This window comes from Mustela putorius, unplaced genomic scaffold (genome assembly GCF_011764305.1).
Source record: "Mustela putorius furo isolate JIRA1106 unplaced genomic scaffold, ASM1176430v1.1 tig00003858_pilon_pilon_pilon, whole genome shotgun sequence".
Taxonomy (NCBI): domain Eukaryota; kingdom Metazoa; phylum Chordata; class Mammalia; order Carnivora; family Mustelidae; genus Mustela; species Mustela putorius.
This window is the reverse complement of record NW_025422010.1, coordinates 38,552,536-38,566,117: the sequence shown is the minus strand read 5'-3', so window position 1 is coordinate 38,566,117 and position 13,582 is coordinate 38,552,536. Positions and strand designations below refer to the sequence as shown.

Sequence of the window (13,582 nt, the reverse complement as noted above, 5' to 3'; positions counted from 1 at the left end):
CCGAATGTAACCAGAAAATGAATGTTCCTGTACACCCTCCAAATTTTATTTCCCTTGCTGAAGAGTTGGGGAGGGGAGGAGGCGTATCTTCCCCCCTACGATCTCTTCTCATATTTCAAATGATCTGTATGTTTGACATCCAACCAAATGATCCTCAAAGGGAGATGATGAAGGCCCTGCACCTCCATTCGCCAGTATTTAAGGCTTAATGAACTCTTGGCGAGTTCTCTCCTGCCAGAGCTTCATGTTTGTTATGACGGTTGAATGGTGATCTGTCCAACGCTCACATGCCAAGAAGCCTTGCTCGTAATCAGAAAAAAATATATTTATTTACCGGTTGCATAATCGGGCAAATCTCCGCTTTTCTGGAGATCACCACACTCATGAAGAACTACCACACCCAGCTGTGCTCTTTGTCCGGGGAGAGGGGCGCTGGGTCCAGCCTGCCCAGGCTGCTCCCGCCTCTGTCGCAGAGATTATCTCCCTCAGCTGGGTATGAATCTGAGAGGGGTATGTTCGGAGCTCGAAGCCTTTGGGTGCAAAAGATGCTCTACAAATGCACATTCCGAGTAAACAAAACCCATCAGGCCCCTGCAAGAGTCCGACGCCTGATTGCACTACACACATCACGGTGGAATCTGCAATCGGCAAAGTAATTGGTGTTATTACAGCTGATGGGGGATTTCTGATGCGGCCCGAGCTCTCCTTTGAAATAATACTCAGCCATTTAATTTGTCCAGCTCTCGTTTGGCTGATTGCTCTTTTCTGCTGGAGTTTATCAAGAATGAAACGCGCTGTCTCTCCAGATGCCTGCAGGCTGAGATTTCACAGGCATTTCTGTTTTCTACAGTACCCCCCGCCCCGCCCCACCACTTGTCTTACGGACCCCATGCCTTGGTCTCCTGTCACAAGATGCCAGTACTGCAGGAGGTTGGAGGCGGGGTGGGGGTGGGGAACAAACTTCAATTTAATTCAAAGCTGCCTACTTCTGGTTCCAACTCCAGAGGTATTTGAACACTCCTGTTAGACCATAAAACAACGATGAAAGACAAGTAAACCTACAAAAATTTACCAAAGAAGGCTCATGAGGATTTGTTAGCACCAAAAATCAGACAAATGATAGATGACACCTTCATTATAACCGCAAGGTTAGATGGCATTAGAGAAATATAAAAATGTGGATACATGCATTTTTGTTTGGGATCTCTTTATGCCCCAGTGTACGCATAGGCATGCCTGGAGTGGGTCCTACAAATATTGAGTGCGTACTTTTCGTTGGAAGCATGGAGATTCTTTCCTTCACACGAGGCTCATCCCCTACCCCAGTCTTCACTTTGGCATTTCTGCTGCTACCCAGAGGAAGGGCAGGAAAGCCAAATTTAGCCAGCTGTATTTTTTCACAGTACAGATAATGCTGGAATCTGGGCACATCCCTTTCATCTCCATGGGCAAGCTACTGGCTCTGTCAGCAATAGACTTTACTGGAGACAGGAGTCCTATGGCCCTGGTGCATTTCGTCCACAGGTGCCATGTCAGTTTGATGGCCCAGGAGTTCTAGAACCCACGGGCTCCATGATTCATGCGTTGACTCACTTTTCATAGAGTAACACCTGGATTTATGGATCTGAAAGTTATCATATAAAATCCCCCCAAATTCCCGATCCTAACACAGTTGCTCTGAATAGCCCCCACCCAAATGCCCTTTTGGTCAGTTCCTCACTGACTTTTCTGGCCACTAAGTCACTGTGCCAATGATTCTTCGACCTGGTTAGAGCCAAAGCGGACCTCCAGAATTATGCTGAGGTTCACTGGACCCAACGCGGTTGGTTCAGATGAGGCAATACTCTGGTGGTTGGAAGGGTCTTGAGACTTTAGTTTAAGATCATTTTTTCTAAAAAGATTTATTCATTTATTTGAGAGGGGGGAGGGGCAAGAGAGGGAGAGATAAGCCCAAGCAGACTCTGCACTGAGCGTGGAGCTGCACATGGGACTCAATCTCATGATCTGAGCCAAACCAAGAGTTGGACACCTGCACCACCCAGGAGCCCCCATTTAAGATCATTTTAATACGTAAGGCTAGTCCTTCTCCATGGGGGGAAGCGAGGAGATGTTAATTCAGAAAGTGCTACAGGTGGGAAGAGAAGGAAGCAATCAGTGAAGGCACTTCTGGGTGTTCTTGTCTCCCAGCCAATGGTCCTCCTCCATTCCGTATCCACTCCTATTCGTCTCCATCCTCCTCCCGCCCCTTCTAGGGTCATTCATTCAGGGCCAGAGTGTCTGCCACTGTTCCCTTGGATTGGCAAGCATCATACACCAAGTGCTGAAAAGACTAGGAGAGATCTAGATTTTTGGGGTTTGGTTTTTAGGTTTTTTAATTCTTTGGCAATCCCAATTTCTAGCTTAGAGCTGCAATTTGTGCTGAAACCTGACTTCAGTGGTCCAGGGTCAATTCCAATTACGTAACTTGTAGGAGTAACAAGCACTGTATGTACACGCTGATGAAAGGCTCACCAGATGCCAGACATTATCCTTTGGATCTATCTATTCAATTCTTCCCAAAATCCCATTGGGAAGGTATCCATCCTTCACTAGTGAGAAATCTAGGCCATGCATGGACAAGTGAAATAACTTGTGGAGGTCATGCACCTAATAGAGGGCAGACCTATGATTCTAACTTACTGGTTTGCACCCAGCACTGGTGCTCTTAACTACCAAATGATAAAGCAATAGGGAATGATCCCTGTGCTGGATTTTTGGATACAGAAGGGTGCTTCTAAATAAGCACCCATTTTTACTAGTTACAATGATAAAGATGATAATAGTAACATATCAAGTTTTTCCATCTCATGCATCTTCGGCTTGGGATACCTGCTGGTCGTTTTGCCAGAGGTCCTGACAAATATTTCCAGGAAGGTGAGAAATGCAGAAAGAAGCTCACTGCAGAGCTAAAGCGGAGGAAGGACATGGTCATTAGCAGGGAAATATCAGAACACTATGGTGGAGACTGTTCGCAGGCTTAACACAGCCTATAGACACAAGCCAGCAGAGGGCTGGAAGGTGTGGCTGGAGGCCGGCAAGCTGTTCCATGAGGAGGGGCCCTTCTCCTGCAAGGGGAAGGGGGTCTCCTGACACCTCTCCATTGACCCCTTTTGTTTGCAACAAGGTGGTAGGAAATGGGTTGGGTGGATGGGTGACAGGACAAGAGGGCTGAGATGTGAGCCAGCCAGTCCGGTTGGAAAGATTTTTAAAAGTGAGTGAATACTATGCAGCCATCAAAAGAAATGAAATCTTGCCATTTGCGACAACATGGATGGAACTAGAGCGTATCATGCTGAGCGAAATAAGTCAGGCGGAGAAAGACAACTATCATATGATCTCCCTGATATGAGGAAGTGGTGATGCAACATGGGGGCTTAAGTGGGTACGAGAAGAATAAATGAAGGAAGATGGGATTGGGAGGGAGACAAACCATAAGTGACTCTTAATCTCACAAAACAAACTGAGGGTTGCCGGGGGGAGGGGGTTTGGAAGAAGGGGGTGGGGTTATGGACATTGGGGAGGGTATGTGCTTTGGTGAGTGCTGTGAAGTGTGTAAACCTGGTGATTCACAGACCTGTATCACTGGGGATAAAAATACATGTTTATAAAAAATAAAAAATTATATTAAAAAATAAATAAATAAAGTAAAAGTAAAAAAAAAAAAAAAAAAAAAGTGAGTTGGAGTGCTGGGCCTTCTTTCTCCTGAGGCACACTTGAAAATATCCTGCTAAAGGAAATATGAGGAAGACACCTTCGTCCAAGTCCTAAGGTGGTCTGTGAATTTGCATTTCCTGCATGTGAGTCATTTCTAGATCTAAAAATGTAAAGAACAAAATGATACATCGTTTTAGAATCTAGACACAGGGAAATCTGACGGTGACTCAAACCACTAATAAAAACACACATTTGAGATCCAGCACGAAACATCAGTGACCCCAAGGCCTCCAGCAAGCAGAATGACAGCGAAATTTTTAAGTTCCCGTGGCGGAACTTAAAACAAGTATAAGAACCCAGAGACATGAAGACAGTGGAAGAAGTCAGAGAGTAATTAATGTGTCTCAAGGGAGGTTGGAAATCATCCATCCTATACCTTTGCTGCTGAGTTCTTTTTGGTTTTGTTTTCGTTTTAGATGCGAAGACTATGGTTAGAAGAGAATCCTACTCAAAGTCAATCCCCACTGGTTGGCCTCACTTTGGTTATATTTCTTAACTGAAAAGAACTCTTCTTAACTGAAAAGTTAAGCTGAAATCAGATTTTGAAAGGTTCAATCATTTTTTAATATACTAGCACGGATCACTTATGTTGATTCCTTTGATAAAATGGAAAAACTTTCTGTATGTGAGGAAGTCCTCCTTTCCCAACAGTCACCTGCCATCTATCAATTTTCCTGGTGTGAACTTCCACACATTAGGTTTATTTGAAGTTCGGCCCACCTGCACGAGGCCCTAAGATGGTCAGAGCATCTTGGGAGAAACAAAATATTCACCAAAGTCTAAAGAGATTTAGTATCCCAAGAGAACTTATTAAGACTTCAGAATATTCCACTGAAATGCCAGACACTCTGGAAACACCTAGAGAACTTCTTTCTCCAGGACCGCATGCCAATGCTGTGTTTTTTGTTTTTCTTTCTTTCTTTCTTTCTTTTTTAACAAAACATTAAAAACACTGTCAAGGCAGACAGTTCAAAAAGGTATACCTATAGTATGAAGCTGCCGATTTCGTATAAGAAAAATAACAGTGTCAGCGGAGTACAGGGCAGCTGTATGCACCTTAACAAAATATTTTTGTTGAAGATGCTCTGTTATTGTCATAGATATCCATGTATGAAAAGATAAATAAGTGGGTTACCTTAGGAATTACGGGAAAAGATCCCCGTTTTGTGTAAGCATCCTCCAAACAGAAAGACGCCTTTACAGGTGGGAAAGGAGAGGGGAATTGTATCTGTAATACAAATATATTCACATGAGCTCACAGAAAAAGGCAAAGAAAAACAAGAGTCCAGAGCCTACCCTTTTGATAGAACTAGGAAACCGCACAATTAGAACAGAGTTTCTCAAACGATTATGGATGAACGACCAGGTATTTTTACCCCAACCTATGTTTTGGTAGGATTACTTTGGTAAAATACTATAAAGATAAATTAGTAGGAAAACGATCACACACTTAGATGTCACGGAAACATTGCATGGCTATAGAGGATTCTAAATATTCCATTTCTAGATGTATCTCGTTCTGGGCCAGTGATACACACTGGACAGGCCAGCACTGGTCTGCAGCCCACACGCTGAACAGTATTGAACAAGGAGCAGAGGTGCACAGCTGCAGGTAGAAGGCAAGCCAGAAGAAAGGTCTAGAGAGAAGCAACCTGGCTCCTGGAGTCAAGGGATGTGGTGCGCTGTGCTGGCCAACTAAATGTGTTCTCTCTTGGGGTAGCGTTGCAAAGCCATCTCTATTTAGATATCGTTCTGAGTCCAGAAAGCATGTCTAGGCAGCAGAGGAGACCAGAACTCCAAGCACTATCACTAGCTAGTTTAAAATACTGTGCAGATCTCAACTGCGGAAAGAAAACAGCAGAGGAAGCACACAGGCACAGGCTTTACAGAATCCATGCTTAGCCATGCTTCCTCTCTGCCTGGATGGCCCTTTCTTCTGGGTTCAAGGAGCCGGATGCGGGGGTTAGGGGCAAGGGGGCAAGGGGAGCACATGGCACGTTCCTGAAACGGAGGGGGGCAATATTTGAATGTGGGGCCTTCACGTTTTCCTCCTCTTCAAGACTTCCTCTGTGCTGCGGTCTCATCTAGAAAGCGAGGAGGTTGAGTTTGGTCCTGGGGAACTTCTGCAAACACCAATCTCTGCGTTCTACCCAGACTACCTGAACGGGCAGAGACCTGGCTCCTGTAGTTTCTACAGGTCACCCCTTCCCCCAGTCACTCCCCCCTGCTCTCAAGGTTGAGAACCAGTCCTCTAGCTGCTCACTAGTGTCTCCTCCTGTTCTGAAATGGGGGTGGGGGAGGGAGGTAGCATCAGTTGTGGGACTTCCTTAGGTGCTGTCTTGCTTTGGAATGATTCTTCCACAAATGGCAAAGGAGCTACGATGTGGTGAATTCCAAACAAGCTGACCTGTTTTCTCACTGCTGTGCATCTGAGACAAGAGACACCACTGTCTCCCTCTGCCTCAACTCAGTTCCCTCCTCTGAAGAAAGGGCAACAGCCTTCAGGATTCTGTATTTGGGAGTCTGGGAAGGACAGGGATGAGAAGAACAGAAGTTCTTTGCCAAGATGGAAGTACCCACAATGCTCTGTGGCAGTCCTCCTCTGAGATGTGCCGACTGTTTTCCTGGAACCTGGTGAAGTTTAAGAAAACTCAACAGAAGGTACAAAGGTGAAGAGGAGGCTGCTGGCCTGTGTGTTACTGGTGGTCAGTCTGGGTTTGACCGATGTGACAGCATGGAGAGGCTCTGGTTCAGGGTGGCACAGCAGAAGTGGTTTAGGATACAGAAGTCTGGCCCAGAATGTCTGGCTTCAGATCCCAACTCTGCCACATTTAGAGGCTTTGTGACTTTATCTTCTCTGTGCTTATGAAGTAGGGACGATATTTTTACTGATTTCACAAAGATGTTATAAAGAGTAAATGTGATAATACATGTAAAGCTCAGAGAGCACTGTCTGGGCCTCTACGATACTCTGAGTAAGTCCTTGTCACGTGTACACTCCTCCTGTTGAGTCTGACAGGGGCTGGATGGTCTGGAAAATCCAGAAGGACGAGTGACTTACGAACTCAGGGATTCATGCTAACCAGAAAGTACCTGGGAGAGAACTCGAACTCCTCACCCCGCCCTGCTACTTCTCAGTGTAGGAGCACTGCTTGCAGCGATCAAACACACAGAACATCACAGAGTCAGAGGCTACTGGCAGGACCCCTTCTCTGGAGATGCGCACAGTTAGGATATCTTTCTCCTCAGGTAATTCCATGGTCATACCTTCCTAAAAAGCTGCTTATCCTCACAAAATATTTGGGGTTCTTGCATTAAAAACTTCTGGGATAGGACTCCCGGAGCCCGGGATATTATGCAGATGGTTCCACCCCTGATGATGCAGGAGCAGAACTGATGGGAAGGCCTGAGGGAAGGAGAGTATGGTTCATTCAACGATGACTAACTCTCCCCCTATGAACACGGGACCGTAATTATTTTTAATCCAGGAATGAGCACCGGACCTTCCAAGCCTACACTTTGTTCTGAGCCCCCCATTTTGATTAATGGTACCCCCATTTCTCCCGTCAGCCAAATATTTCCCGGCTCCACTGATGATGATGCCTCCACAATTTCTTTCACATTCGACCCCTCAGCAGCAGCCCTGCCGACCTACATCTCAAATGGACCTTTGGCCACAGGTTCATTACTGGGTCCCTTCCTCACTTCATTCCACCCACTACCTATGAGATAATTGTCTCCTCTCACGGCACTGGCTCTTCCCCACCCTCAAACCTTCACTGGCTCCACCCTCGGATGGATTATAAAATCTAAACTCTGGGTCCTGATTCAAATGAATCAACTGTAAAATGACACGTTAAGATAATCGAAAAATCTGAATACGGACTGGGTGTCAGAAAATATTAAGGAATTACTGTTACTTTTGATAGATGCGATCATGGCATTGTGTGTGTGTGTGTGTGTGTGTGTGTGTGTGTTTGAACCCTTATTTCTTAGAGAAGCTTACTGAAGTAACAATGAGTGGAATAACAGGATGTCTGGAATTTTAAAAAAATACTCCCCCCAAAACTTAAAATTATAATTATATACATGTAAAACTATATTTCTATATCTATAGATACAGATATAGATATGCATCTATCTATCTATCTATCTGGGAGTGTAGATACAGTAAGATTGGCAAATGGTAATGGTAATTACATTGAAGCTGGTGCAGCAGTACGCTGGGAAGCAAGCGTACCAGCTCCGGAAAGCTGAGTATCAATGACTTTGTGAGCAGGTCATTAAACCACTGGCAGCTTAGAATTGGTCATGGTGGGGATATTTACACCACAGAAATCAGCAAATGCTATAAGCCAGGGCTTTTGCGGCAACAAACCACTTCAGTTGGATAATAGATCATAGGAGTTGGTTAATAATATGGAGGCTTATTACACCTAATTTGGTGTAAAATTGAAAATGTCAATAATAATTCAGTTTTGAAAAAAATCCAACGACTTCCCCAGACATTGAAGACATCCTGCAACTTGGTTCCAGCCTAATTTGTAACTTTTCTCTCCACTCCAAGTCCCCAGAACATTCCCAAGCATCTCCACCCTTGTTTTGGATTCTGTCCCACTTCCCCAGCCCTGGAATGGGTACACCACCTCACTATCACTATCTTGGCCCAGGTACAATGACATCGCTACCTGGAAGACTTCCAATCATGCTCTATATAGATACATTTTCTCCTTCTCCTGAATTCTGAAATAATTTAACCTGTAGTTCTGTAATGGTAGAAGAAACCCTGAATTCACTGTGTGTGGCATGCGTCACGCTAGGCTACTTTCACAACATTGTCCCATTTGATCCTTACAACTATCTGTGAGATAAGCGACACAACTTTTTTGTTTGATAAGGAAAAACGAGAACTAAAGACATGAGGTAACTGTGCCAGGGTCACAGAGCTGGTATCAGTGGCAGAACATTACAGGATTGACGGATTCTGGGGAAGCGTCTGCACAACAGGGAGCCCCACATAAAGGTCTCCATGGGTGCCTTTGAATAAAATGGCAACTCGGTGACAGAAAGCCATTTTCTCAATACTGAAAAATGTCTTCCTGTGGGTCCTCATGTACTTTCTCCTCCCCTCTCCCATTACCATGTACCCTTGGCCATAAGAGCAATGAACACTTGGCAAGTTCCTTAAAAATGGCTACCTCTGGCAGGACAACTATTATACTTGCCCCCAGAAGATCCTATCACAAGACACACAGGAAGTAAAACTCCATTTTTCCCAAAATGAGTATGTTCCTCTCCTGTGAGACAATGGGGAGTCTGTAAAGTAGGTGAGAACCAAGTGCTTTAGTGGCCTTTCTCCTCTGGGGGAATGAGTCTTTTCAAGGTCACTTTCCCAGCACCAAGGCTGGACAGGTGAAACCCTGCGTCTGAGTGTGGGACTCATGCTGTGATCATTTCTTTACCACATTCCCCACCCGGGCTCTTGTAAGTGTGCGCACCAGTACCCATGGGCACATTCACATGGATGCTGACTACAAACAATAACAAGGCTTCACATTGGGGTACTTGGGTGGCTCAGTCGGTTAAGCGGTTATCTCTTCGTTTTGCCTCTGGTCATGACCTCGTGGTCATGGGATTGAGCCCTGCGTCAGGCTCCATGCTCAGTGAGGAGTCTGCTTGAGGATTCTCTCTCTTTCCCTCTGCCCCTTCCCTCTCCCCTCTCAAATAAATAAATCTTTAAGAAGAAGAAGAAGATGATCCTGCAGGAGCCAAGAAACAAAGAACTAACTGCCAAGAAGCCTTGGATGGCACCTGTATCCTAGACGAGGGCAATGGATTCAGCATTTGCCTTGGATTGCTCCTGGAGATCTCAGCTCGCAAAGATAATGCAACGTCTAGCAATGGGTAGTGGTAAACATACAATGCAGCCAGCAAGCAGACAAAAATGGCCAGCTGCTAGAAGATTCTTCAGTTGACATGGAAAGCATGCAAAGAAGGTAACAAAAAACACATAAAATTTGATATCACATTTTACAAAATCCAATGAGATGCATATATATTGATGTACAACAAAGACCGCAAGATTATACCCCAAAGTATCATTTTCTAGATCTCTGGGGTGAAGTAAGAGGAGATTTTTTTATGTTTTTCTGTACTTCCCAGATTTCTTTTTTTTTTTAAAGTTATATTTTTTAATAGTGTCCATCACTGCACAGGTTACAATTTTTTTTTCCCCAGGGTGAGAACGTTTAAGACCTAGTCTCTTGGCAACTTTCAAATATACAGTATTACTAACAGCCAGGCTGTTCTTTAAATCTTTAAGACTTATTTATTTTATAACTGGAAGTTTGTACCTTTTGACTCCCTTCACACATTCCAAAATTTCTACAGTGAATACTTTTATACTGGGGGGAAGGGGGCACGGGGGTAAAAAAGGAAAGAAGAATGGAGAAGAAAGCATATGATTGGTGGATTTTACTAATGGGAATAAGATACCTGCTTTTTTTTGCACGGGGTTAGAGAGGGATGATCGCACAAAGGGGATGAGGGTCCTCATTTGCAACCATCCAAAGACAAGAAGAAAAGGAGACTCACTGTGTCTGCTCCTTCAAAAGGCAAAACTAATAAGAGAACAAAAACTAAAGATGTGTTTTGGGTTTGGGAACCAAATGGAAGAGGAGGACCTGGAGGGTTTAGAGGTGAATTCCAGAAGCTTTTCCACCTGCGCCTTTAAAACCTGCTGAGAATAGCCACCTGTCAGCCCCGGCTTGACTCTGGGAGATGGCTCTCCCCTGTGCGGTGCAGAGGCCAAGTGCACCAGCCCAGGGAAAACACTCACTGCTATTCCACCACCCTCAGCATCTGCCCTCAGGCTCATCCTTGGAAGTAATGTGCCTATTTCCAGGAATGAACATGTAGTCTTTACAAACCAGTAATCATGGACAGAAAGACAGATAGTCACTTCCTATCTACCTACCCTCCTCTCCTCTCTGTGGATACAGAAAGTACAGAGGACAGAGAGACACAACAGTCTAATGCAAGACAGTTGTTGCTCCACACTTTCAAAGCTGGGGACCGTCAAAGATTTGTGAGGACATTGTGACTCTTTTCCCTAAGCGGCTGTGGCAGGAACAGGCAGCGAGGAAAAGAAAACCCTTTAGATGCACTTGATAAGTGTGCATCCTGTGAAAGCTGAAGACCCGACTGCAGTGATCCCGGGGGATGCAGGGGCTCCTCGGGGTCTCAGTGAGCTCCCTCCACCGGCCGCCCCGCAAAAGTCCACCACACTTCCTGGAAGGGAATGTGTCCGTGAATTACTGTGGACCTCAGGATGCATGGAGCTCTGTTTCATCTGAAACTAAAAAGAGGAAAATAACAACAGACGCCAACAATTTGGAGCAGTGGGGCTGAGAGAAGGCAGTCCATACCGGGTGGGCAACAATTTCCTTAACAATTCTGCTTCTGTTCAGAAAAGCACCTAAAAGGGTGGTTGACCCGAGACACATCCGGGCCTTTTTGATTTAGGAGTAACAGTGGAGAATTAACTTTGATCTGGGCATTACGCTCTGGCCACAAGATTCCCAGGGCTTCCCGGTCTCGGGAACATGTATCCTGAGGAGTGAAAAATATGCATTTATGTCTCCCGCCTCAGGGGAATGACACACAAATGGAATAATGTGGAAAGGTCAGACAGAAGCAGGGGAGTAAGCCGTCTGCACCAGCTACCACGGGGTTATCTCTTTCTAGCGTCATGGCCTCAAATGCGATGGATGCACCCCAGCTAGAGCTAAACTTTTCCTTCTCTTAACAATTCGCTTTAAATCTAGTATCTAGAAATGTGGCTCAACAGACATGGCAAGAACATGACCACCTCAGAAAGAATCAACGCCAAAACCATATGTGCACACAGACAAACACACATACACAAACACACTTATACACCCCTTCTTCAAACTCAGTCTCTACCATGTGCCTTTTCAAGCCACAAAACACCAACCACACAAGCTTTTTTTTCCTCTTTTTTTTGTTATAAATTTTAGGGTGAAAATGAATCTTTTGCTGGGATTCCCTGCCTGTGAGTGTAGCTGTGGACGGGGGTATGGGTCAATGTTGATTTTCTTATGTTTTTTGTTTTGTTTTGTTTTGTTTTTGGTCACGTTCCCTTAGCTCACCTGCAAAATACGGCTCAATGTTAGTTTTCTTAAGTTTTTTTTTGGTCACGTTCCCTTAGCTCACCTGCAAATTGGTGTGAATAAGTGATTATCAGTTGCCAGCAGTTGCCCGAAGGCTTGCTGGCTATCTGTTTTTAAAACCTTGTTGCATCAACAATGGATCAACAGGGTGGACAGAAGGACACCACACCCTAAACCAGTGCAGGGCCTCATCTTTGACTCTCACCCTTGGAGCCCTTTGATTTGTTCATTCTCTTTCTCAAACCCTTTACTTTCCACTCTCTGTTCGTGTCCCCAGCTCTCCATGTGATCTGGGGCCATTTCTTACCAGGACCCCGGTCCTCTGTGCCCCTGCAGTATAAGGGGACACAGAGGATGTACCCCACATAGGATAGTGAGGGCATGGTAAGCTCTTGGATGTGAAACAGATTTAAAGAAGAAAACTTTGCCAAATACATGGAATTCTTGCTGTTAAAAAATGACTTGGCTTTGTCCCAGAAGGTGTCGGCCATGAGATGGTATCTCCTCAGAGAGGAATGGAACAATGGGAACCTTAGGGCAGGCACCGGGTTGGAAAGGTGACAGAGAGGTTCATATTGAAAGAGGGACAGGGTCAGTGTGGAGGACCACAGCTGTCTCTCTTGGGATTACCTCTCTTTGTATACATGCTCCATCTCCACTGGGGTGTGTGGGGAACACAGGGACCTCTGTGTGTCTGCTGTGTATTTGTGTGTCTGTGTGGAAATGCTGACATGTTCCTGCACTGACAGTAGTCCCCTTCCAAAGACAGGGAGGGTGATTTTCCCATCTTTACCAACACCAAGGAGGTCCTCAGAGAGCCCTTGCCTGCTCGCTCCCATGACCTCCAAACAGCATTCCAGCCAGAGACAATGGCAAAACACAACCAGCTGCCTGTGGGAGACTCTCAGATTAACCTGGTGCCACAGCTTGTCTTTAAGTCCTTTGCACACAAAGAGTTTGGAAATGTAAGTATAGTATCTCCAAAAAGAGAAATACAGGGAGAAGTCCAGCCCCAGCCCCCCACCCCTTGGGTTTGCATCTTCCTCTGCTAGGCTGCCACCACCATGCATCCATTATAGCCATCTTGGCCTTCACTACCCCCCGCCAACTATAAAATATTGAGAAACAGCAGAAAGAAGTGGATTTGTTGGCGAAGACAGGAGGGAGAAGCTGGAAGGAGAGGGCAAGCCACCAGGCCATTGTCAAGGTTGACAGTGTCAGACTGTCAGAGAAACTGGAGCTCCATTATGGGGGTTTCTGCCCTGGCCCCTGCTTCTTTCGCTCACGACCCAACTATGGGGCATTTCACTCTCCCAAGCTTCACAAAAGCATCAGTGGACTTACCTGTGGCTGAAATCCTTTGAGGTCGCTGGCTGCAAGGTCACTGGCTGTGAGGAGCTGGAAAAGAACAAAGGAGTCTTCCTGAGTGATACTTTTCCAAGTCTGCACACAGTATCCCCAGGACCACTGATCGGCAATGGACTCACCACTGCCCAGATCTGGAGCTTGGGAAGCATAATTGCAAAAGGCAAACATGGTATTTCCAGGCTAGGAAACTCGACCCAACAGCCTTCTCATCTTGTGTCCACCACACCTCTGACTTGATCTCCCTCTCCTGCCCTCTCTCTATGTGCCAC

At 45.5% G+C, this 13,582-nt stretch overlaps 1 protein-coding gene across 4 annotated transcripts in view; it reads right to left on the bottom strand.

The window, feature by feature from the left end:
- SETBP1 (SET binding protein 1) overlaps positions 1–13,582 on the bottom strand; it is a 362,122-nt gene that overhangs the window by 166,338 nt on the left and 182,202 nt on the right. For all 4 annotated transcript variants that reach the window (XM_045065578.1, XM_045065577.1, XM_045065580.1 and 1 more), the window contains one exon: positions 13,290–13,343. In XM_045065578.1, coding sequence (XP_044921513.1) covers positions 13,290–13,343 — 54 coding nt within the window. The remainder of the gene's footprint in view (positions 1–13,289; positions 13,344–13,582) is intronic.